This window comes from Callospermophilus lateralis, chromosome 17, assembly GCF_048772815.1.
Source record: "Callospermophilus lateralis isolate mCalLat2 chromosome 17, mCalLat2.hap1, whole genome shotgun sequence".
NCBI lineage: Eukaryota > Metazoa > Chordata > Mammalia > Rodentia > Sciuridae > Callospermophilus > Callospermophilus lateralis.
This window is the reverse complement of record NC_135321.1, coordinates 879,172-905,791: the sequence shown is the minus strand read 5'-3', so window position 1 is coordinate 905,791 and position 26,620 is coordinate 879,172. Positions and strand designations below refer to the sequence as shown.

Sequence of the window (26,620 nt, the reverse complement as noted above, 5' to 3'; positions counted from 1 at the left end):
GGGTAGATCACACAACATGCGCACCCTGCTGTCCATGGCCTAGAAGTAGAGAAGCTGGCCCCCTGGCTATTCAACCTCAGATAAAGCCATACCAGGCCATCTTGAGCAGCCACGTGAGCTGCTGACCAGTACTCACCTTTTAGGTTCATACTATATCACTGTACTGCGGTTCCCTGGTGAGGACTCCCTCTCTCATACCAGAACAACTGACCATCCAGTGACAAGGGCCCAGAAGACCATAAAGGAGCAGAAAGAGGTGGCAACCACAGGCTTGGAATGTCTGCACCCCCTCCTCCCACGGACACTCCTCCCCTCCGTCAGCCTGTCCCTCCTCTTCGCCTTGCTCAACTGTGCCTACTTCATTCTGCATCTCCACAGGCCCAGAAGCTTATTTGTGAGCTGAGTCTCCTGTTTCCTATTCTTTGGCCAAGAAGAAACTTCCTGCACTGCTTGACCAGGGCTTGGTTTCCATTATTGGCCCTAGGATTCTGAGAGGACCTGGTGCGGGTGAAAGTAGTGACAAAACTACAGTGCAGATGAGCTGGCCTGTTCCATGCTGGGTTTGCACCACGAGGACAGGCAGACACCTGGGAAGGGGTGCCTGTTGAGTCCCAGCCCATGCTGTAGACCCTACCGTGTTCTTTTCAGTGTAGGCTTAGGATCTGCACTCTAAACAGGTGTCAGTCATACTGCTCCTGGGTCCCTGTGGACTTCCCATTGTGTCTGCTGTATTTCAGAAGACCATGCCTTAAAAAAAAAATTCCATCATTAACTCTTCCTAACCTTAGAGTTTAGCAGAAGATGTAGTAGGCATGTAATTGTTAAATTAGTTTTCTCCAGAGCTGTATTAAATGGACTTTTTGACTAAGTATTTTTTTTTTCTAACTACAGTTTCTCGTGCTCTCATGAGGATTTATGGCAAATATTAAGCAAAAACAGATATAAACTTGAACTAGGAGTCGTAGAAAGACCAAACTCATATTACTGGCCAAAGTTACGGATTTTCAAAAAGCATTAGAATAAACGACCCTCAGATTTTTACATTCAGAAATCATAGCACTTCAGTTGTTGCTGCCAAGGTTTTGGCAACCATGGAGTTGCTGCTGTTGGCCTCTTTTAGTTACTGTTTTTTTTTCCAGAAGTTGTACCAGATTGAGGAGAAATTCTGATGATTGAGATGCCTAGCCCATAGAACTCAGCTAACTATCCTCATCACCATAAGCCAGAGTGGCCGATTATGTTACTTACACCCTGTTCCTGGGTCTCCTCTTGCTGAGGCTGTGGCCTCACGGCTTAGAGCCATGTACCCTAGGGTGTCTGTGCTCCTTCAGCTACCTTTGCTTGGTTTTGCACACCTGGACAGAGAGACTTGAGAATTTTAAGGGAAGTCCCCGAAGTCTCACAGTCCTCCACAAAACTTGATGAAATGCAAATGCGTATAGTGACAACAGCATGTGTGCTTGGCTTCCTGGGTCACAGGAGCTACATGTGTTGTGTGCATGATGTCTCTTCATACCAGAGTCCTGTTAGGAGGGTGCCACCATGATCCCTGTTCCACAGGTAAGCATGCTGAAGCTCTTGTGGCCCAGGGCTGTCCAGAAGGCAGAGTCAGCCTTTGGATTCACTCCCTCCACAGTCCCAGGAGTCTCAGTTGCTACACTGCTTCCTTTCTCCCTCTATCTGCTTCTGCTGCCTTCCTGAAGCCAGCAGCGCCCCCTCGTGTTCTCCTGCCCCCTCACACTGTACTGCACTGTAGTCTTTCAGGGGTGAAACTAAAGAGAAGCAGTTTGCAGAGATTGCTAGAGCTCGAAATTGAAGTTACATGCTTCACAGAGCCATATTCTCTTTACTTGTAGAACGAGAGCTATTTGGGTGGCTAGTTCTCACTATTTCCAAGAGCAACAAAAAAATGAACTTCTCCTTATTGACATGATTTTCTGTACCTTTTTTTCAGCTAACGAGTGATCTAAAGGATGAATTTGAGTGTAGGGTATCATACAGGGAGATCCTGAAGTATGGAAATGGTGCAAATCAGAACGTTTTCATCACAAACTAATTACCTCTGTTGCCTCTTTCTCTATCAGAAGGAGTCCTGAGGCCTTTGCAGACAGACAGACTCTTTTATGACATGGAATGGATGCAACCAGGGCAGGCTACATGCGCGCGTGTGCGCGCACACATACACTCACACACTCTCACACTGTTCTGTTCTTAGGGTCACTCAGTCTGAATGAAATCCCTAAATGAGTGTGTGCAGGGATATTTGAGAATGACAGCGGGCACATTGGTCTGATGTGGCACTTGCCGAGGGAGATAGGTCTTGGCTCTTGAAGGGCTATTGTGGGGCTGGTCACTGAGTAAGCCTTCTGTGCCCTCCTTTGGGCCCGCCATTCTTTGTGCCTTGATTGTAGTCAGAGTGTCACCTGCCAGGAGGACCTGGCTCAGGGCTGGCCTCATGCTTCTCTGCAGGCCCTTCCTGAGAACACTGTGGGGACCAAGACCTGCTGGCAGGCATTCTGCCTGAGTCTATAAGAGGCTTTCAGGAGGAAAGTGATGTCAGTATGCTTTTGTACTCTGTTATTGTAAAGACTATAAAAAATCCTGAAGTCTTCTTAGATCATCATGATCATGGCTTCTGATTTATGGTGTTAAGACATATAAAGCTGGCTTGGTCGTGTACTAATGTTACACTGTTTTCTTTCAGATTGGTTTGCTGGACCTCGAGCTCAATCAGCTGACGAAGGCGCTATTTCTGGCTTTGGTTGTTCTTTCTGTTGTTATGGTAACCTTACAGGGATTTGCAGGCCCTTGGTACCGTAATCTTTTCCGGTTTCTTCTTCTTTTTTCCTACATCATTCCCATCAGGTAGGTTTAAGAGTTTATAAATAAAGACAAGTGTCTGGTTTCACACTATAATTCTTTTGAAAATTTTCTTTCTCAGTGTGTAAGAAATTATTCAAACACAGCTAAAGAGCAAGGGACTAGGAGCCCTAATGAATCAGAGGAGTCCTTCTGTAGAAATGGTGTCCAGGGGCACAAATCAGTTTTGTTGGAATAACCTAGAGACTAACAGTTTTCCTGATGCAGATGTATTGATAATGTACTCTTCAATAACTGGGAGATGTTTTGAGAAAACATAGGACTGAGGGCTGGGATTGTGGCTCAGCAGTAGAACATTCACCTACCATGTGTGAAGCCCTGGGTTCGATCCTCCGAACCACATAAAAATAGATAAATAAATTAAAGATATTTTGTTCAACTACAACTAAAAAATAAATTTAAAAAAAAATAGGACTGAGTCTGAGAAAATAATTTCCATTGATTGCCAATAGATTCCCCCCATCCCCGTCTGTGACCTTGGATCTAATTAAGTCATGGACATTTTAAAGTCACCTATCTTTGAAAGAGGATCTGATATGTCCTTCAAGTTAGAGGAGTGTTGAGGAAGCTAATGTTTATATATGAACCATCTTCAAAATGATAACCCATGTAACTAGAGACTGTATGTAAACAGTTAATATCAGATATCTATTTAAAGAGTAACCCTTACAGACATTCACAAATCCATTTTACATATTTGCAAAAATGATATCATTAAAAAGATATCCTTGATATACATAATCTAAATCATTCATATGAATAATTGAAACCCAGTGAATCCTGGATAACATGAGAGTCTGGGATAGTCATCTTTTATGGCATGGAATGGAAGAAAACAGGACAAACTCCATGCGGTCAAGGGCAAGACACTTGGAAGAGAAAGACGTCTGTGACTAGGTTCCTCTGAACCTCTCATGTCATGCACTGGGGCTTCAGTCCCTTCATAGAGCCTGTGTGCACCATGACCTAGTGGTGTGAGGCTGCCTGGAGGCCATCCAGCTGCTCTTGTTCCTCTCCTTCTCCCGTAGCACTGGCCCCATGGAAGCTCCCATCTGCATGCTGCCACTCCTAGGGGCATCCACTCATCCTGCAGTTAGGTGGTTCTTACCACTTCGAGTTCACCTGAAGACCCTCTTTGGACAGGCCTTCGGTCCTGACCAGGAATTACCAGCACTGTCTGCCGTGCTGGCTGCTGCAGTCCTGCATGGTTCATGCATCTCCCCAAACTCCCTGAGGGCAGAGGCCAGGCCTGGCACTTTGGCTGCATGTGGGAGCGAGCTGTGCGGTTCCCAGGATGGGCTCCTGAGGTACTTTTGAATGGACCTTCACTGCTTTGGGAAACCAAGCATGTCTAGCTTGTCAGAGTCGTCACAAACACGTGTTTCATGCCGTAAGTGGGCCCTGGGAACCTAATTTTTGTCCCCAGAGACCCACTGGGTCAGTGGCCACATAAAAAGTGTCCTAGAGAATCATATATTTGCTTAATTCAACTCTCATGCCAGAGGGTGCATACTTAGGTACCAGTGATCCTTGAGGTCGTTCCCAACTTTAATGCATTTGACTTAAGTATGCATGGCTAGCCTCAGTCCCATGTCCTGCAATGTCTCGTCGCCTTCCATCAACTTCCTCCATCGATGTCCCTCTCCACAAATACCTTCTTTCCCTCTATTCCCACTATTGCATTGCCTTTTCTTATGGGAGAATGTGGGCCAGACATCAGGTGAAGGAGGAATTGAAAAGAAAGATGTGTCCCCTGCTTTTCTGTTTCTGCCTACAGAAATACCTGGCTCTGAGAGGCAAAGCTGCTGTCGCCCCAGGTGGGTCTGTACCTGTAGCTTGCGGAAGCACCTCAATTCCTGGGAATGGATGTTTAGCCTGAAAACTTTTGTCAAGAGTTTTTTTTTTTTCCTCAATGAAAAAAATGTATTCCAACTTCTAAAGTATGTTAGGTGACACTAAATACAGGCTTTTAGGCTATGTTAGCCCAGGCACTCTTTTTTTTTTTTAAATTTTTTAAAGATTTTTTTTAAAATTATAGATGAATACAATACTTTTATTTTATTTTTACGTGGTGCTGAAGATCAAACCCAGTACCTTACGTGTGCTGTGCAGGTGCTCTGCCACTGACCCACAACTCCAGCTTCCATACTATGATCTTTTTTTGACAATTATTTTGATTATTTATTTGCATTTAGTATTAATCGTATTTTTTAATTTCTAATTGTCCAGCTTCTATATTTATTTTTCTTTTCTTTCTTATACCCCTTTGAGGGTTTCTTTCTTTTTTTTTAATTCCAGTTTTTTCTTTTTATTAACTTGGAAGTAAAGCCCCATATTTCTGTTCTTGTGTTTCCCTAGACATTTTACCCTGCATGTGTAGTGAAGTTTAAGGCTGCCTTCATTTTTACTTTGCTCTCACACAGCGCAAGGCCGTAGTGTGTATTAGCTTTGCTACCTCCTCCTTCTCGTCTTGTTAACATACTTTTCCTGAGCAGCCTTTTACTTTGATTTTGGCCTCTGTTCTGGTACTCAAAGCTCGCAGCAGACTTCTGGGCTCCTGGCTTCTCAACATTAGCTCAGCAGTGAAGCTGCTTACGGTGAGTTTGCCCTGCACATCTGCAGTAGTCTTCTTCCAGAGATGGGAGGAAGGTCTTTAAGCAGTGCAGATTTCACTTACAGAAGAGCATTATGTTTGAAATAAGACTTGGGAAATACAATTCTTGTCACTCTTATCCAGTATTACTGCATTGCTTACACAGGAGATAGCAGGAAGCAATGCAGGGCCTCATGTGGTGAGAGGTGTTGTCAGTACACAGTCAGCATTCCTGTGAACTAGGGTGAGGGCACAGACAGGTCCAGTGCCCTCTCCTGTCTTCCAGCAGAGGTGCTGGCTATAAACACGGAAGCAGCTCAAGTGCTCCTATGGTGGTAGATGCTGTTTCAAGCTAGAACAGCAGAGGGCAGCTCCTGTGGCTCTGGTAATCACCAAGCACTGAGCTGCAGCCTGCATGCTGACAGACCCCTCTAAAGACATGGGGAAAGTGTCCAGGCCAGTGGGAACCAGAGCTCCACCTCTGCTCAGCAGTACCTGGCTCTGCACTAGCTCCCTGCTCTCCGCTCCTCCAGCTGCTGTGCAAGGTGTCTGCTCCCGTCTTTGTCCAGAGAGCGTCCTCTCTCCCATCTGTTCTTTAGAATTCCCAAACTTTTCTTGTTTCTTTCATTAATATTGTTTTTCTTCATTTAAGCTGGTGCTTTCATTTCTGGAATGTTCTGTGGCATTAGGGTTCTTTTTCACAGTGTAAGGGGTTTGGGGTGCATTTCCTCCTCTTACCTCTGGGCTCTTTTTATTTATTTATTTATTTTATTTTTTTTAATATTTATTTTTTACTTTTTTTAGTTATCGGCGGACACAACATCTTTGTTTGTATGTGGTGCTGAGGATCAAACCCGGGCCGCACACATGCCAGGCGAGCGCGCTACCGCTTGAGCCACATTCTCAGCCCTGGGCTCTTTTTATTATAGATTTTTAAGGAAATATTTTATTTCTGTATGCTATGTCAACTTCTGTTTTAAGTAAAATAACAATATTAAAAGAATTTGAATTATTGCCCCTTTATCCAAAACAGGTGAAGTTAATTACAGTTATGCAAATTAGTATGTTTTATATACATTTTTTAAACTTAAACTGATTTCTGTTATTTCATATTTGAATCATCACATATATTTCTAGTAAAAAATAGAAAATATTGAGAAGAAAATAAATATTATCTATAATCTTACTATCTAGATAAATTATGTGAAACCCTTTAGATCTTACAGACTTAAAATTATGAATACACATTTATATATATATATATATATATATAAAATCTTTCAACACACACCCTTTTTTTTTAATCTGTGGAATCTTTTTTTTTCTTTAATATTTTTAGCTGTAGATGAACACAATATCTTTATTTTTTTATTTGGTGCTGAGAATAAACCCAGTCACACATGCTAAGCAAGCCCTCCACCACTGATCCACAACCCCCCAGCCCCTGGAATCATTTTTAAAATTTGCTAAAACAAGGAAGGTACCAGATTTTCTGCAACTCTGTCTTGGGTAGTTTTTCAGTGAATAATTTTCCGTTAAGCACATTGAGTAAGTAGAGAGTGAGGAGACAGGAGGAAGAGTCCTCGTGTCTCCTCTGTGCAACTCCAGCATGCCCACACCCACTTCAGCGTGGCTCCTCCCCAGTTTCCACAGCCCTATAGCCCTACAGTGATGCAGACGAAGCACACAAGTTGTAAATGTCCGATGTCGGAAGAATGGGACACTAGTTTAGGGAATTACGGTTTACATTTGATTAAAGCAAAGTTTTTCTTTGTGCGGGGGAGGGGCTAGTCTCCATAAAACGTGTATAACAATGCATTTTAGTGTTTGTTAATGTGTTTTTGGATTTAATAAATGGTAAGATTTTAATGTATATATCCTTTCGTTTTGCAAAGAACAAGAACTTGGAAAGTAAAGTGCTTTTTTTTCTATTTTCTCGTTACTCTTAAATGGCTTTCAAATTTCAAAAGCTGAGCTATTTTATAAAAATCTCTCTGAATGCCAGGTAGAGTGGTGCACACCTGTAATCTCAGCGGCTTGGGAGGCTGAGGCAGGAGGATTTCGAGTTCAGTGCCAGCTTCAGCAATGGCAAGGCACTAAGCAACTCAATGAGACCCTGTCGCTATACAAAATAGGGCTGGGGATGTGGCTCACTGGCTGAGTGCCCCTAGTTCAATTCCCAGGACCAAAAAAATAAAAATTAAAAAAAAAATCCCTCTGTGTAGCATATAATAATTATGAGTTACTTAAGATAGTATACATCATCTTCTAAAGGAAAAAAAAGAAAAAAAGATAATGTGTGTTCCCTAGTTCTGCGCATCTCTTGTAGCCAAGCGAACTGTCAGAACTCTACAGCACATTGAAGTCCCCACAGGGCTGGACTTGCGTTTACTTCTCCCTGTGCTTGGAGGTGCTGTGTAACGTTTTAGCCATTTTACCAGCAGTGGGCCCAAGAAATTCCTACTCCCACATGAGACCTCTGGGGGCAAAATAGAGGAATGAATGAATTAATAAATAATAAATCAATAGCTTGACAAAGTGAATTCATGTCCCTCCTGAGAAACACCTAAGACCCTCTTGTAGAGGCAGTGACTGTGCTTCAGGTACCGGAGTGCATCCTTCGGAAACAGGTTTTCCTCTCACTTTCTGTAGTCAGACAGCCGTCAGCCTACAGTGGGGTACCCCAGAGTCACGAACTAAGGAATGCTGGGGAGCTGCTTTGAGTCCTGCTTCTTCAGAACAGGAGGTGTCAGGTAGCTGGTGTAGCTCTTGCTCCCAAGTTCAGGGTCAGTCTTACAGCCTTCCTGAAGGTGCATTAAAGGAAATTCTTAGCAGCTTCATCAAGTTATTCTCAGCTCAGGTTCTCTTTCTGAGACAATTTATGGGTTTTTGCTAATACACCCAGTATCTTTTCTATCTCACTTTTCAGGTAGAATGCTTAGTGAAAAGGGAGTATATAGCTCTCTTGGACTTGGGTGTGATGTTCAGGTATTGATTTGGGGGGGAAATCTGCAGATTGCAATAAAAAGGTAAGAAGGTGCTAGCATCAGGAGAGTCATGTTTGGAAAGTGCACTGCAGAGGGACCAGGTGTGACCATACTACATTTGCCAAAGGGATGAATTAGGTCCATGATCAAGGCTGCACCTCAGCCATCTTGGCAGAGACAGGGATACAGAGCAGGTTTTCCAGTGAAGATGTGTGGCCCTCCGTGACATTCGCAGGAGACCTACAGAGTGCTTGAGAATGTTGTGTGACTGAAGGGAACAGACACAGGATGAAAAAGAAGCCTGTCAGACTTTCAAAATTCTACAGGCAGGAAACGGGCTGATAGAGCCACTTGGTTGCACATAGGTGCTCCGTTCAAGAAGAGGAAGGATGACTCCTAGGCAGAGTTGGCCTTCCCCAGTGTAGAAGGCCAGCAAGCCCTAGACCCAGAGGCTAGAGCACTGCTCTCAGCTCCCACTACCTAACGGAATTCGCCCTACTGAATTTTAGACTTGCCTGGACTATTGCCTATCCCACCATTGTGCTTTGGAGACCAATGACTTGTTTTCTACATCCACAAGCTTGTCAGTGAGGAATTTTGCCCAGAAAGGACTGTGCCCAGAGTCCATCCATACCTGGTGTAAATAGTGTGGATTAGGAGAGTCCAGACCTCTGAGCTGGTGCTTTTTAGATGAAATTTGGGATTTAGTATTGAGGCTGTAAAGGGCTCAGACATTTGGGATGGGATATTGGGGTGGGGTGAATGTATTCTGCATGTGAGACAGACGTAAACTTTGGGAGGCTAGAGGGCAGAATGTGATGGATTCAGAGATGGCCCCTAAAGCCTTGCCCACCTGAAATCTGTGGGTGTGATCTTCCTTAAGGAGGGCTCCTTTTATATTTTTTCTCTATAAACCTGTTATCGTAGCATGATTTATATTACCTTTTTTATGTTCTGAAAACGTGTTTTTGGCATGTTTATACTCATTATATGTCCCCATTTCTTTTTATATTTTCTGAAATAAGATTTCATGACAGCTCCTTTACAGACTTTTAAAGCAGACCTCTAAGCCCCACATAAGACTGTTGTCTGTGCCTCTCATTTTACAAAATATTGTTATTTCATTATTCATGTTTTGTGTTTTATAATTGACTCTCAGTTCTTCACATAATAATTGCCAAATGTTACACTAAATGTAGATTTTTAGAATAACTTAAAAATTCGGTTGATAACATGGAAGAGACAAGTCAGTATTCAGTGGTTAAGAGTGCTTTTCTTGGGGCTGGGGATGTGGCTCAAGCGGTAGCGCGCCCGCCTGGCATGCGTGCGGCCCGAGTTCGATCCTCAGCACCACGTACAAACAAAGATGTTGTGTCCGCCAAGTACTAAAAAAATAAATGTTAAAAAATTCTCTCTCTCTCCCTCTCTCTCTCACTCTTTCTTTAAAAAAAAAAAAAAAAAAAGAGTGCTTTTCTTCTGTGAAGACATACCGTCATCTCACAACATTACTTCTGAAATGTTTCCGAGAAGATATTCCAACGTTTTTATTGTGAGATATAGCAGAGATGTAAGTTCATAAAACAGAAAATACAAGTAAATATACAATTTTATAAAATAAATGCCCATCTCCCAGGGTCAAGATAGAGAGTGTGGTTCAGAAGCTCTCTTTTCATGGTCAAAGTTCCTTTTATTTCCTTAGAAATAAACACTCTTCTGGGCTTCTTAAACAAACTTTCTTTTCTTTTCTTTTCTTTTTTTTTTCCCCAGTACTGAGGATTGAACTCAGGGACACTCAACCACTGAGCCACATCCCCAGCCCTGTTTTGTATTTTCTTTAGAGACAGGGTCTCACTGAGTTGCTTAGCACCTCACTTTTGCTGAGACTGGCTTTGAACTCGGGATCCTCCTGCCTCAGCCTCCCAAGCCACTGGGATTGATTACAGGTATGCACCACCATGCCTGGCTTTGGTTTTCATATATCTATGAAGTTATTTTTCTTGTGGTCTACTTCAGCAGCCTTTTTGGCATTATTGTTTCCTTTTTAGATACGGTGGTTTTAAAATGTTTTTTAATGGGTAATGACTATTTATGAGACATAGGGTGATGCTTTGGTTTGTGTCCCTGGTGGTATGCTTCTCTTAGGATTAACTTTTCCCCATTTTTCTTGAGCTTTGCCACCTACAGTTGCATACATAAACGTAATTCAGCTTTTCCTGTTTTCACCTGTTTATATACTAAAATCCTACTGGCTTTAAGTCTTTAACATGACTCCACAGTCAGATTCATCTGTGTTGCCCGCATTCATTGCTTTTTAGTACATCATCTTTTGGGAACATACTGCGGTGTGTTTCCATTCTTGGTGGACCTTGGGTAGTTTCAGTTTTTTTGCTGTTAAAAGTGCTGCTGCTACTAACGTTCATGAACATGCATTCTCCTGCTGTAAGCCCTATAGAGTAAGGTATCTAGGGGTGGGATTACTTGGCTGTGGCATTCACTAAATTTACTAGATGATAGAAAACTGTTTTGTAAAGCAGTTGTACCATTTTAGCATTCCAGCATCACTATAGAGAATAGTCCCCATCCCTAGGAGCACTTCATAAAAATTGGTTTCTCATTGCAGTTTTAGTCACCCTTTGCCAGATTAATAGTAAGAATTAAAAAACTGTGCAAATATATGTTTGCTGTTTAGATTTATCTTTTTTACTAACTGCAAATCTTTTGTCTGGTCTTCTGAGCAGTCTTAGATACTTACATATTCTGGATGCTCATTCCTTGGCCCTTAGGTTTTGCTGGCATCCTTCTCAATCTGTGGCTTGACTGTGTTCACTCAGTGGTGGAATTTTGAAAACACAATAGTTGTTGGTTTTGCCTGGTAAAGTTCGTCTGCTGTATTAGCCTCTGTATATGCTTAAGAAATCCTCCTCAAGGAGATGACTCGCCCTTCTCTCTATCTTTTAGAAGCTGAATAGTTTTTCCTTTGGCTGCTTCCTGTGCTGCTGCTGCTGTTTGTAGTGCTGGGGATTGTACCTCAGGCCTGGCACCTGCTATGCCTAAGCCCCATGGTGAGCTGCACCCCCAAGCCAGGTTGTTTTGGTGCAGGGTGTGGCAGCTTTCGAATCCCATTTCCTATACTGATTGCTGTAGTGCCCTTTGCAGAACAGACTGTTCATGAGTGCCTGGGGTCACCTGTCATGGAGCAGGCATTCCTATGTGCAAGTGCTGTTTGGGTTTCCCTCTCTGGTCCCTCTGTTTCTCTATTCCTGACCAAATAACAAACTGCTTTGATTGACATACCTTTGTTTATGTAGAAATCAGTATTGGGCACCACACCCTTTCTTCCTTGTATCCCTTAAAAGCATTTTGGTTTTTCTTGGCCATGAATCTAACATACCTCTTAATTTCTTAGTTATTCTCAAAAACTTCCCCATAAAACCAGGCGTGGTGGCACATATCTGTAATCCCAGCAGCTCAGGAGGTTGAAGCAGCAGGATCCCAAGTTCAAAGCAGCTTCAGCAACTTAGAGAGACCCTGTCTCAAAATATACAATTGTAAAAGGTAGGGGAGTTGGGGCTGGGGATGTGGCTCCGTGGTTAAGTGCCCCTGAGTTCAATCCCTAATTAAAAAAAAAAAAAAAAAAAAGTTCCCCATAGAGATTGCATAACTCTTGGTAGAGCAATACTTAGATGTTTAAAAAATACTACTGTAAATATCTTTTGCAAAAGACTCGTTTCCTGTCTCTTCATGGCTGATGTAAAAAAATAAAATTTTTTTGTAAACTGAATCTATAATGTAATGAGAACTTTGTTATTTGTTTCTATTCCTTGCATCATTTTTTTTCTTTGTCTTCTTACTAAACAAAGATCACCAGTTTATGTTAAAAAGAAGCTACAACTGCAGTTGAAGCTCAGTGGTAGAGTGTTTGCCTAGCATGTGTGAAGCACTGGGTTTTGTGTTCAGAACCACAAAAAAATAAATGAATAAAATAAAGGTATTATGTCCATCTTAAAAAAATTAGAAGGATGTAATAATAATGGACATCCTGCTTTTGTTTCCGTTGTGAAAGACAAAACTTTGAATAGTTCATCATTAACATATCCTATGAGTTTTTATAGGAACCCTTTAATATATTAAGGAAAATTTTTTGTATTCCTGTTTTGCTAAAAGTTATTTTCAAATCAGGAATATTTGCAAATATCTTTTCTAAGTGTGTTCATGACTTTTCATGGTTAAACTTTTATTTTTTAGTATATTAATTGCCTTCCTGATGCCATACCAGGGAAGGCCCCACATGATCATGGTATCCTACTTGTTTTAGTCAGCATTTTTGCTGTTGTAACCAAAGTACCTAACAAAAACAGTGTAGAGAAGGAAAAGTTAATTTGGCTCCCAGTTTCAGAGGTTCAGTCCATAGATGGCTGACAACATAGCTCTGGGCCTGAGGTGAAGCAGAGCATTTTGTCTTGAAGGGTGGCAGAGGAAAAACAGCTCAGCACCAAGAAGCAAAGAGAGCTCTGCTCACCAAGGACAAAATATAAATCCCAGAGGCACACCCCCAGAGACCTGTCTCCTCCAGCTACACCCCACCTGCTTATATTGACCTCCTAGGTAACCCATATCAGTGGTGAATGCACTGATCAGGCCTCATTCCTTGATCATTTCACTTCTGAACTTTCTTAGATTGTCTCACATGTGAGCTTTTGGGGCACCTCATATCTAAACCATAATAATACCACCCATTTGTGTATTATCAGATTCCTTGTGCCTATATTACTGTGACCGTTTTCTATTGGTTTTATGTGCATGAAATTAAGTTGCAATTTGTCTTTCCATGCCCTTCTTTTGGAGTTGAGTATCAAAAGTATGTAGTCTCATGAAACATTGGTGAATCTTGTCTCATTTTGTCTTCTCTAAATGTTTTTTAATTGAAAATTTTTTATTCTTTGAACATTTACTCATCGAGAAGACAGTGTGAGCCTGAACTCATCACTGTTGAAAGATATAGCAGATCTTATTTCTTTGATTGCTATAGGGCTGCTGCTCAAGGTTGTGTTTGTTGTTGTTGTTGTTGTTGTTGTTCTTTTTAGTGAATCAATTTTGCAAAGTTATAATTTTAAAGATACTAATCAGCTATATCTAAATTTTCAAAAATTTTCATAAGTTTGTTGGTGTTTTCCTGTTATCTCTTACATATAAATGTGGTATTTATCTTTTTCATCTTGTCATAATTATTTCTGCCCTGATTTTGATCAGTCTTCCAGTAAGTTTGCTACCATTCTTAGGCTTCTCGAAATACCCACTTTTGTTTTAATTGGTTTTCATATCTTATACTGTTTTCTGTTTCATTAATGTTAACCTTACTTTGTATTTTTTTCTTATTTTTGTAGGTCTATTTAATTGTATCTTTTCTTATCTCTTGAGGTGGGTGCTTAATTGATCAGTTTTCAGCTTTTTTTCTTTCTTTTCGAATATATATAATTGAGGCTATAAATTTCCCTATAAGTTCTAATTTGGTTGCATCCCAAAAGTTTTCATGTATAGTCTTTTTAATGTTATCAGGTTCAGAATATTTTAATTTTCACTGTGATTTTTATTTTTCCTATGGTTATTGCAAAGTTTTTTATTGGTTTACAAGCATAGTTGAAGTTTCTGGTAATTTCTTTGTTCATTTTTGGCTTATTTGCATTTTTCTCAGAAACCATACCCTTTCCACTTAAGGTAATGAAGCTGTCAGAGTAGCTCTGAGGCTCAGTGCTGTGTGTTGGAGAGCAGCTTGGGTTCTGACCTGTGGGCCAGTGGCCCTGTGTGCAGTGAGGCTGGGATTTTCAGTCTCTATCTACCTGTACTGGTTTTCCTCTGCCTTTCCCAGCAGTTGCTGAGACTGGTGTTAAAATTTCCCATCAGTATTATAATTGTGTCTTGTTTTTTGTTTGTTTTTTCCTTGGAATTCTGTACATTTTTGATACTATATATTTTGTTGCTTTGATTTTTGGATGCACACAAATTTCAATGGTTATCTGTTCCTGGTGAATTGAGCATTTTCTAATTATAAAGTGACTTCCTTTGTCTCTACTAAAGCTGTTTGCATTAAATTCTACTTTGTTTTGTGTTAATGTAGCAATTATGCCAGCTGTCTTTAATTTACTTGGCATATTCTCTTCCATCTTTTTACTTTCAGTTTCTCTGTATATTTATTTTTTATGTTTCTCTTATAATTAACAAAAAGTTTAATTTTTATCTCCCATGATAATTTTTGACTAGAGTACTTAGTGCCTATACAGTCATTACAATATTGTCATATTTGTAGTTTAAATCTATTATTTGATTTTGTACCTTCGACTTGACTTGCCTAGTCATTATTTTTGTTCTTTCTTGCCATTTTCTTTAATTTTAAAAAAATAATTCCACTTGGTCTCTAGTAGTTTGGAAGTTGTATAAGCAATTTCTGCTTTTAGTAGTTACTATAGAAATTAAGCACATTATATTATCAGACCTACACTTAATCACCTCTTTTTACATGTCACCTTATAGTTGTTTAACTCCGCTTCCCCCTTCTGCATTTATGCCAATTTTGTTTTCTTATTTTAATTCTGTAATTCCAAAGATATTGTTTAAACACTCCTTATCAGTCTGGGTTATCTGCATTTTTGTTCTTAAATTTCTTCCTGTATCTCAGACGTCCCATGTGGAATAATTTTCCTTCTGTCAGAAAGGTATTCTTTTTGTATTTTGTTTAGTGCTGGCTTTTGTTGGAAACTTTATTTTGCTGGTCTTCCCTCTTGAAAAATTGCTTGACTGGTCTAGAATTCAAGCTTCTCACTTTATTTTGCTTTCTTTTGGCTTTGATTCTTGCCACAAAGTGGGTGTCTTTTAAATCTTGACTCCTATGTACCAACCTTTCCCTTCCAGCTGCCTTTAGTAGTTCAGTTCTACACTGAACTACAGTGTGTCTAGTGTTATGCTTGGGATTCATTAGACTTCTTGAATCTGCAGATAGATTTCTTTCATTCATTCTAGAAAATTCTCAGTCATCATCTCTTGAGATATTGCTCTTGTATCATTCTATCCCCTGTTTTGAGAGCATCAACTTGATATTTGTTAGATATCTTACCATATCCTGTGTTTCTCTTATTTTTTCACTACTTTTTTTGCTTTCACACTTTATTCCGTATCATTCATGCTGGCCTGTCTTCCAAGTCACTGATGTAATTTTTGGTGATGCCTAATTAACTCTAAAACTAATTATCCTTTCATATCTCCTATTAGTTCAACAATTCTGTTGGTTTCTTTATTGTAGGAATGTAGTTGCCTATTGTGTGCAGATATTTTTCTAATTTTTCTTATGCATCCAAATGTTTTATGGTCCGAACCTGCTACTTTTGTAACGTCTGATACCTTTTCAGTCTTTCTCTTGAATATTATTATTCTGGCTCTTGCTTATTGTGTCTTCCTTTGTTGTGTGCCATGTGGTAAGGTAATGTTCATGTTTATTGTGATAGTAGGCTTTTTTTGTTTTGGTTTTTCTTTTTTTTAGTATTTGAAACACTAATTATAAAGATGAAAGTGTATTTTCCAAGACTTACAGACTTGCTTCTGGTTCTTGGAGATAGCCCCTGGCTTGGAGTATCTTCATCCAATTTAAAGATGTAGTCACAGAATTACTTAGGAGATGTGAACCTGACTGGACACCACATGGAGTTCATTGTCTTCCTGGCCCCAGCTTGTTGTGAGAAGGGAGCATTCCTGTCGACCTCGCCTTCTCCTAAGTCTGGGCTTTCACTTGTGCTCCCTTGCCTAGTTAGAACACCGATTAAAAAAAAAAAAAGTTTCAGTGTGTGGAGGTTGACATGTGGTCCTGGGGCAGAGGAGATTATGTGACCACACTTTTCTGAGTTCCTGATTTTCCTTTGAATTTAGCCTGGGTATTCAGTGCTATTAAGTTCTTTATTTCTTTTAAGAAATTTTTAAAAAGGCACAACGGCCCATGTCTATAACCCCAGCAACTCAGGAAGTTGTGGCAGGAGGACCACAAGTTCTTGGAAAACCATTTCTCAAAAATAAAATAGAAATAAAGGAGGGCTGGGATCGTGGCTCAGAGGTAGAGCACTCGCCTACCATGTGTGAGACACTGGGTTTGATCCTCAGCACCACATAAAAGTAAAATAAAGATATTGTGTCCACCTATAACTGAAAAATTGATATTAAAAAAAAAAGAAACAACGGAAGGGGTTGGGGATGGAGCTCAGTGGGACAGCACTCCTGATTCAATCCCCAGTACAAGAAAGTGATAAATTTACATAGTATTTTTTTATTGTTTTACCTGGATGCATTTGTTCAAATAAAATAACATTATTTCCCAAGATGACAGATTTTTCTTGAAATTTTTATATGAAGTTATACAAATTTGAATTAAAATTGTGTAGTAACTTCCATAGCAGTACTTTCCAAGGCCACAGTTTTAAGGTACCAAATGTGATAAACTTTATCTTTGAGAATGCAACAAGCTTTCTTTTAAAGATAAAGTGCAACTAGATCATAGAAAGCTTGGGAAATTCAAGCTTTTAAAAGTCTGATAAACCAACAGTGATTTATCTATCTGATAAATACTGTCCATCAACAAAAAGGAACTGTTGATACAAGCAAAAACTTGAGGCATTCTCTTAGTCCATTTAGGCTTCTATAACAAAATACATAAGAGTGGGTAATTTATAGAAAACATAAATTTATTTCTCATATTTCTGGCAGCTGGAAAGTATAGGACCAAGGTGCCAGTTGATTCAGTGTCTGTTGAGGACCACTCTCCGTCTCTAAGATGGCTCCTCTTTCTGTGTCCTCTGGAGGACAGCTGTGTGTCTGCACGCATGAGAATGCAGGAGAGTAGAGAGGGCATTAGCTATCCCCTGCAGTCCCTTGAGGAGATGCCACGACCAGCACGGAACAATCTAGCAGTTTCTGATGAGAGGCAAAGGGTGATAAGAAAAAGATTCACAAACACAGATTTTGAAGATAATAGCTGGGGTCAGGTGGAGAATTTCTCTCTGATAGAAAAGCAGGTCTAAAGGGTTACCCCAGCAATCTTTATTTATATATGTCTCATTATCAGGTTAAAGACTATGTAAGCATTACTCTTTGTATTCATGAAAGTTTCAGAGTTAGCAACATTATGCAGCTTATTCCACAGTTACATTCTATAGTTGTAATGTGCAATATTAGGAGTTTTGTGTAGCTCTCAGGAAAGTCCATTGTTTAAAGTTAGCAGGCAGGTTCAGATATAGTGGAGCTTAGTGAAACATTGTGGTTGTCTAGCAAGAGAGTTCCTTTATTCCCAGGAGCTGTGTGCTGAGACCAAAGTTGAGGCTGATAAAACTCTAGCAGAGCCTCCTCATGCAGGGCATTACCGCCTAGCAGCTAGGCATCCTGCACCTCTGCACAGAAACTTTCCCAGAGCCCAAGCCACAGCCTGAGGTCATCAGAGACCTCCATCTCAGACAGTGCTCTTCCATTCTCTGTCACCACTCTCCACAAGGAGGGCTTCATCCTGGGGGCCTCCTCACTACCTCTTAAAGGTCTTTTCTTTTAATATCATTGTACTGGGGACCAAGATCCAATATGAAATTTTAAGAGGGCACAAATGTTCAGACCACAGCAGTTATGAAGCTGTGGGTTAAACCCAGTCTCAAAAGGTCACATGCTGCATGATTACTTCATGATACTGTCTTGAATTTACCAGATTGTGATGATGGTGTTTGGTTGAGGCTCAGATCCTAGGAAAGATTTAGGATCCAGACAGGTGGAAGAAGTTGCAAAGCCTAGTTGGAATAGTAGACATGCTTCATTTGTAGGTAGCAGCATCCTTAGCCCCCAGCTTCAGCCCCCTGAGTCTTTCCTTAAGCATTTTTTATGTGCCGGCCAGACAAAGAAGGCACAGTGCAAATAGGTGGGCTCATCCTCTCAAGCAAAATCAGGGTGTTCATGTCCTCGGCTGCATGCTAAAAACATAGTCCACTGGAAGCCTAGGTGAGGGTGCCTACCATGCCATCGTGGGCCTGCCCTACAGTGGAGAGCCAGTCAGTCTTTTCCCAGGACAGGTGCTAGAAGGGTGTGATTGCTGAGGTATCGTCCACTGGTGGTTCCACATATGTATGCAAGATACTAAAGCTGACCATATGAGCAGTGATGTCTGAGTTTGATTGTGGTGCATAGCTCCCCTGCTTTGGTATTGCACGGTGGTATTACACACAACAGCATCATTGGGGACCTGGTTTCAAGAAAGACCTCTGTCCTATTCGTATGACTTCTCCTGAGTTCTAAGTAATTTTAAAACAAGAAATCATAACAATATAGACCACCCTCAGCCTTGGTCCAGGAGAGTTAGTGCCCAGGCCAGAGGCTGGCACCTAGCTCCCTGGAGTCAGAGTGAAGAGTTATATTCTTATATGGATAACTTCCATGTGGCCCAAGGCAGGACTCTTCACCACCTACTTTTGAGTTTTCTCATCTGTTCTTCATGTGATGAAGTCTTCCAGTGGTACCCTTTATTCACATTTTCATTTTCTGCAGCTCCAGTTACCCATGATCAACCACAGCCTGAACATATTAAATGATACACTGAGATATTCAGAGAGAGCACATTCATATAAATTTTATTATGACATATTGTTAATAATTTTTCTACTTTATTCGTAGTCACTGTTGTGAATCTCTTACTATACTTACTTGTGTACTTTGTTGGTGGTGTATGTATAGGGAAAATGTAGCATCAGGTCATGGTACTGTTTTCATTTTCAGTGGCTTGCTTGTTTGTTCTTGGCTTGCTTGTTTGTTTTCAGTGGATACAAGCCCACTGGAGCTCACTACACCTCCGGACATCTCCCTGTCTTCATTTCAGTCACCTGACGCATGTAGCATTACATGCATGTGTAACTGAGGCACTCAACACACCTTCTGAGCTCTGAGCTTTGCTGGCCACTGGCTTCCAAACACCTGTGTGACAGGCCCCACCCTCCCCAACACAGCTCATGGGCCACCTTTTCTGCAATTTTTTTGCTGGCTGTTGAGACCAGTGACTGCTTCCAGCCCATGAGCGTTACTCTCAGTTCCCACTTTTGCACATCACTCCTGACCCTCAACTTGACCTCCCAGCACCTGGCATCTGACAGGCCTTGCTGAGGCTCACAGGGATTGAGTCCATTTTCAGTCTAGATCTTGGAACTAGTACATGTCAAAATTAGGGATCAATATGAGTCATTCTGAACATCAAGAGTGTAGAGGTCACCTACTCTTGCTTTATTCCCAGGACATGGAAGTCTGCAGTGGAGTTAGCAGGAGGTCTTGATCCCCTCGGATTTTGGAAGGAGAGGGCAAAGGAGCCTGGCATTGCTCAAACTCTGGCTGGAGATGGGTGGGTCACAGTGTGCATTGACGGGAGAAGATTTCCTCCCTACCGAGAAGGAGAAGATTCATTTGTTTTCATTTTGTTTGACCAGGAAAGGGAGGAAGTGGGCATGTTAACCTCCTCGGTGCAGTGTTCACAGGTTAGTCAGCCCATAGGCACCTGAGCGCATCTGTTTGAAGGCCAGAAGATGACCTAAACAAGACCTAGAGATTTATACACTGTCTTGCTGTGATTGTACTGGGTGACTGACCCTGTGAAAATGCTTTGGTGCCATCTACTGCTGTCCATGGGTGTTTCTCCAGAGTGTAAAAAAGCCATCATAGAATGAAAGCTTTGGGGAAATGTTCAGATTAAATGGCATATGTGTCCTCGTGGCCTTAAAATTTACAGGAAAAGTTTTGAATGCTTTTAGTAAAAGTTCTGATTGAAATAGCTTCTGTTTTCTTTTGCTCAAATCAGAATCTGCATGTACATGATTTCAGATGGATTCTTTCCCTAAGGAGATGGGCTATGGGACTGGGCTTACCTGGAGGTGATGAGGGTTGAGCTTAAATGCAATGAGCATTCGGGGGGCCTATGTGGGAGCCCAGTGTGTAGACTAGGGACGCACACTGCAAGTGTATCTGGAGTCTGGGTAACCTCCTCAGACGTTTTTGTAGCGATAGGATTAGCCTATTTGGAGAACAAGAACCGTTTTGAAGGCGTTCCTTCATTCTAAACTTTACTTCATGTATTCTAATTATAGCAAAATCCAGATTCATGCATGTGATTATTTACAACATCCCTGAACACACTATTATTTAGGGTAATTCATTTCATTTTTCTGATTAGATAGCATAATTGCCTCCTGGTTCAGTTAACCATCTTAAATTACAAATGAATTCCACTTACTGGAATAGGTCTGTTGGTAACAGTTTCACAGTTGCTACATCAGCAATGGAATGAACCTAAACTATAATTGATATCTATTATCATGTAACCTAGTTCTGTAATCCTTCTCAGAACAGTAGCATGTGTGTTTCTGGAAGTCACAGACCATATCACAGTTTGGCACTTTTATCACAGTTGGAGAGAATTCTAGGATTTGAAATTCTAAAAAATTAAGAGCATTCTTAAAATGTAAATGCAGCAAGTTGTGAATCAGTCTACCAGCTTAGTGATTAAGTTGGAGCGTCTTAGAGATTTTTAACATTAAAAACAAATTACTCCATTAGCATTTAATCAGAAAACACAAAATGGATCACAGTACATGTGAATCTTGAACACCCTATGTATGATTAATGTCTTGGTTGAGGAAAAATAAAATTTACGCTGCTTTTCACATAAACTGTAAGCAGTCATTCTTCTTATTTTTTATTTCTCTAAAGATATTCTCTCTTCTCTTTTCCAGTAGAAGCTTCTGCTTTGAATGGTCTCTGAAGGATATTTGTATTCAACCCCAAATGTCCCAGTGGTGATTATGTATAATATTATATTCCATGAAATAATAGATTTCCTCCACCCTTTAAAAGAAGTTAATTTATTAAACCATAAATTGTTCATGAAAAGGAACCTGAAGGTGCTGCTTTGGTTTCCAACAGACTCCAAGCTCTTCAAAAGTGCCTGTCCAGCTAAGGACAGGAATCCATTTGCATTACAATAGCTATGGCAGGCTGACATTTGCCAAAATAATTTGACCAGAATCCAGAAGGGCACAACACACCTTAGTTTTCCAAAGTGCAGATCTCTGGGCCAAAAGATCAGAGCTGGGGAAAGCTTCACAGGTGTCCGGTTTCCTTGCCACCCACTTCCTGCTCTCTGTCGATATACAACTAAATATATATGTGTGTGTGTGTGTGTGTGTGTGTGTGTGTGTGTGTGTGCGCGCGCGCGCGCGCGTGTGATATATATTTTTCTTTTTTTAATCCAAAACTGTCTGTCCTACCTGGTTGATTTTTGCTATGGTTTCATCTGGAAGCACGGGAATGGATGGCCTCCAGGCCTTCACTAAAGAAGCTACAGAAGCACACACACTGATACTGCACCACATAGACTGTGGGCAGGCCCTGTTTCTCCCACATGTCAGTCAGAACATTTAGCCCTGCCTAGTCTGACTCTATCAGGGAAACTGCGGATACTCAAACCATTTTTGACCTACCAAAATGGCAATTCACGTGGTTCAGACTGTTAATAAACACACACTTGACAAATACTCTTTGGGAATCACAGTCAAGAAGTCTATAAGTTAAAGAGCAGTAAATAATCATAATTTATTTATTTGTTCATAAAGTCACATCTTAAAAATTATAGTTGGAAAGAAAATCTGGAACTGACAATTACACACAACTTTCAAACCAGCCCCTCAACATCCTTAGCTACTCACAGTCCTGTTAGAACGGTGAAACAAACTAATGAAAGACAACAGCCACAAAGCAAGGTGACTCAAAATGACTTTCCAGGAAGGACCAGTGGCATCCAGTCAACAGCCCATAGCCCTCACATGCATGCTACCTAAATCTCTGTGCTTCAGGTCTCCCATGTCACATGGGCCACACAAAATCTCTCTTCATTAGGTGTGATGAACCAATGCATTTCCATATAGCCAGCATCCAGTAGAGGGCTCCACACAGGAAAGGCTCAACACACATGAGCATGTTTCTATCAAGGGCTGTGAGGCCACAAGACGGTTCAGCATGGAATTAGGGTAAGGGGAGATTTGAAGAAAGAAAAAGAAAAGCATTTTTCTGTGGACACTGCTTTCATTTGGGCTTTGGAGAATTCTATGATTCAGAAAAATAAAATTAAGGCCATGTAGTATTTATGTGGTGCTGAGGATCGAATCCAATGCCTTACCTTGTGCCAGGCAAGCACTTCACCACTGAGCCACAACTTCAGCCCCCAGTTGTGGATTGTAAATCACAATCTTATATACCTCTTATACATAATCTGTACACCTTTAAAATATATAATATTTAAAATAACCAAAAAAACAAGAGTGGCATAACTGACTCCTTTGTATTGATCCTGTCATTACTTGTTTGTTCTTGTATTTTACTGTTAAGCACCTGGAACACAGGAGACAGTCAATTAATAGCTGTAAAATGAGTGGATAAACCTTAAGACCCATTTCACATTTATATTTGCAGTGATCACTACTTGATTTCCTCCATATGAATGAGCCTCGTGGTGATCCGTGCCTGAATGGGCCTTAAAGCCGTCTGCCTCTCTGTCCATCTGGTGTTGTTAACCACATGCAATAAGGTGCTGCCCACTGCCTGTCACTGGCAAACACTATCAGGGATGTAAAAGCATTTGTCAATTTCAAGTCTACAGATCCATTTATTTTAAAGTCTGAAATCCAATATTATCTATATATTTTTATAAAAATTTAAAGAATGCATTTAAGTAAGTATTTTACATGAAATCACATGTATGAATGTATTGTGTGGATCTTCGTGCACTAATGACTGTGATGGTTTTATTTGGCAGTTTACGTGTGAACTTGGATATGGGCAAAGCAGCCTATGGATGGATGATCATGAAAGATGAGAATATCCCTGGTACAGTCGTTCGGACCAGCACTATACCAGAGGAACTGGGGCGCCTCGTGTACTTATTGACAGATAAAACAGGTACTCTGTAGTCTGTTTTCCATTGAGAGCATCAGATCACATCCAGAAATGTTCCTGGTTTTACATGGACGGGTGTGTGTTATAAGAGAATGTTGAAGTAATATGTAGAATTTTCCAGACTCTGTCTTTGAAAGTTGTTCATACAACTTAGTCTTCGTCTTCTAATATGCACAGTATCCTTTAGGTTAGCAAAATGTTAAGTTCTTGGGACTTTTAGTGACCTATTTCTGTACTTTGAATTTTCTATAATTCTATAATTTTATAGGTTTTTTCCTAACAGCCTTTATAACAATTTTTGAGAGCAAAAATAAAATGCACATTTGTTTCTCATAAATGGATACTTCTGAGCTTTTAGAAGAAAACAAGGCATGTGAATTTGGTATTCTAATAATATTCTTCTTAAGAGTTTTACTATATGGGGCTGGGGATGTGGCTCAAGCGGTAGCGCGCTCGCCTGGCGTGCGTGCGGCCTGGGTTTGATCCTCAGCACCACATACAAACAAAGATGTTGTGTCTGCCGATAACGGAAAAATAGATATTAAAATTCTCTCTCTCTCTCTCTCAAAAAAAAAAAAAAAAAAAAGAGTTTTACTATAAACTATTTATCACACCCTACAACTCTGTGCCCAAAACACTGCTTATCTTTATTTTGCATTTTTTTCTATTTTTATAAAAAACTCATATTAGTCCATCAAATGCTAAATAAAAAGATAAATAAGCCTACTGCTATAATAAAAGGTATAGCTTAAGGGTAAAATTCCTCCTTAATTTATCAACTCATAATTTTAAATTCTTAATAATTATTCATGAACTAGCAATGAAAGAATACTTATATAATGTGGTAAAGATAATATTCCACATCATGTGTAATAATTACGTAGTAGAAAAATTCTTGTAATCACCAGGAAGAAATGGAGAAATCTGTATACAACACTATTACTTAGTATTTATTTTAGAAGATCTAGCCTTTGTAATAAGACAAGAAATCAAAATAATGTGTTTAGTTAAAGGAAGAGAGCATGTGTTTGAAGATATTAAGAGTGAACTGCAGAAATCCACTTATAGCTACTAAGTCTTAAGAAATCAGTAAAGTGTCAGGTTGCAGATTAGGTTGTCAGGTTGTAACTCCTGTATGTGTAGCTGTGGAACACACTGGAGAATAAAACTCCTTTCACAGTGGCACCTGTAGAGCACATGGATATGAACCTGCAAGGGCGTGTGTAAAAAATGTAACAGAAGATTTAAATAAATGGAAATTCAGTATTCTGTAGGTGTAAGGTCTCATGGTAAATTTGTAAGCTTAGTGCCATTCAAAATCCACTTTTGGAGGTTTTTTGTTTATTTTCTTTGGTATCAGGGATTAAACCTAGGGACACTCAACCACTGAGCCAAGTTCCCAGCCCTCATTTATTTTTTTATTTTGAGTTAGGGCCTTGCTAAAATTGCTAAGGCTGGCCTTAAAATTGCAGTTCTCCTGCCTCAACCCCTCAAGCCACTGGAATTACAGGTGTTTGTCATTGGGGTTTTTATTTGAATTTCATTCAAGTTTATTTTCTGTGGTACATTGAGGTACCTGACCAAGAAAGGATAATGCTCATGACTCCAGATAACTCACAAATAACAATTGAGGGCCTTCTGATTCACGAAGGTAGAATGAGAACATGTATTAGGGTTTCCCTTCCCAACCTCATAGAGCTGACAGAAAAAAGTTTTAAAGAATAAATTTGTAAGGCTGGGGCAGTAGCTCAATGGTAGAGCACTTGCCTGACACTTGTTAGGTGCTGGGTTTGATTCTCAGCATCACATAAAAACATAAAGATATTGTGTCTATCTACCATCTAGAAATATCTTCTAAAAAAGAAGAAGAAATCTATTGCACTGATAACAAAAAAAAAAAGCAAAGTACAATTAGAGTCACAGAAATGGGTTATTTCTAGGAAAGTTCTAGAACCAATTTGAGGGAGAAACCAGAACAAAGCAAACCGAAGCTCACCTTTGCTTCCACAGAGAGCCCACTCAGATGGAGGGAAAGCTCTCCAGAAGGGAGTCCTGGAGACATATGGCCAGAAAGCCTGTGGGAGGACATGGAAACTCTGAGGGTCCCAGACAGCACCAGTCTGCCCCTTCCTGTCCATGCCTGTAAAGCTGATGACTGCCAGAGTCTACTGTGGGCCAGAACTGGAGCCGCCTTCTCCTCACTCGGAGGCCTGGGGAAGAATATGCTGATCGGCACAAGAGTCCCTTGCATGAAACTCACAGACAGCACTCAGGAATGCCTGGAGAAAGTCCTACTTTACAGCCAGCCTTGTGCTGATTGATATATCAGTCAGAAGTGAAGATTGTACATGTAAAGTCAGGGCAGCAATATGAGCAAGCAGCATGTTCCCAAAGAAAAATACATAGCAAACCCAAAGGAGCTTTGGGAAAATTTTTAGGACTTAGGAACATTTGGTTATATGAGTAGGCTCAATACACAATGAAGCTGCATTTTTACACACCACACTAGTAGACAAGACACTGGATATGGGAAATATCAGTGAGAGCACAGCATAACTAGAATGCAGCTAAAAGTAAGTTTTAACCCAGAAACGTGTCAACCAAAGGTAAAGCTCTTAAAGAAGACCAAAAGAGACAGGCAGGCACCCCCTCCATGCTGGAACTTCCCATGGAGAGAACCTAACAGGCACACATTTCATGAGTGGGGTTTTTAAGTACAGCAAACATATGGCAAAGCAGGGCTTCCTCTAGGCTTTGGTACCTTGTAAGATAAGTTTTGCAGTATTTGTCAAATTGAAGTGTGTACCCCACCATCCAGCAAGTTCACTTCTACTTCTGTTCCCTAAAGACATGTGTGGAAATCTATGCCACAAGATTTACACAAGAATTTTCTTAGCATTATTTTGGTCAACAAAAGCAAACAACTAATTGTCTAAATATAATTAAAAAAAAAAAAAAAAAGTTGGTCAGGAGTAGAATAGATAACCCGTGCCATGTCGTGCAGCTGAGTATTGAACAGCGTGACAGCTGAGCACAGGTCCTTAGGTGCTCACAGGTGGGGTTCAGACATAATATCAAGCTAAGAAAAACACACAAGAAAAATCAGTAGTGTTGACTGACAAAGATTTAAACTATAAAAGATTAAACCGTTTAATATGTA

General features: G+C 40.4%; 1 protein-coding gene across 5 annotated transcripts in view; it reads left to right on the top strand.

Annotated features, from left to right (window-relative positions):
* Positions 1–26,620, top strand: part of Atp9b (ATPase phospholipid transporting 9B (putative)) — a 258,118-nt gene that overhangs the window by 166,102 nt on the left and 65,396 nt on the right. For all 5 annotated transcript variants that reach the window (XM_076837216.1, XM_076837215.1, XM_076837218.1 and 2 more), the window contains 2 exons: positions 2,705–2,865; positions 23,321–23,463. In XM_076837216.1, coding sequence (XP_076693331.1) covers positions 2,705–2,865; positions 23,321–23,463 — 304 coding nt within the window. The remainder of the gene's footprint in view (positions 1–2,704; positions 2,866–23,320; positions 23,464–26,620) is intronic.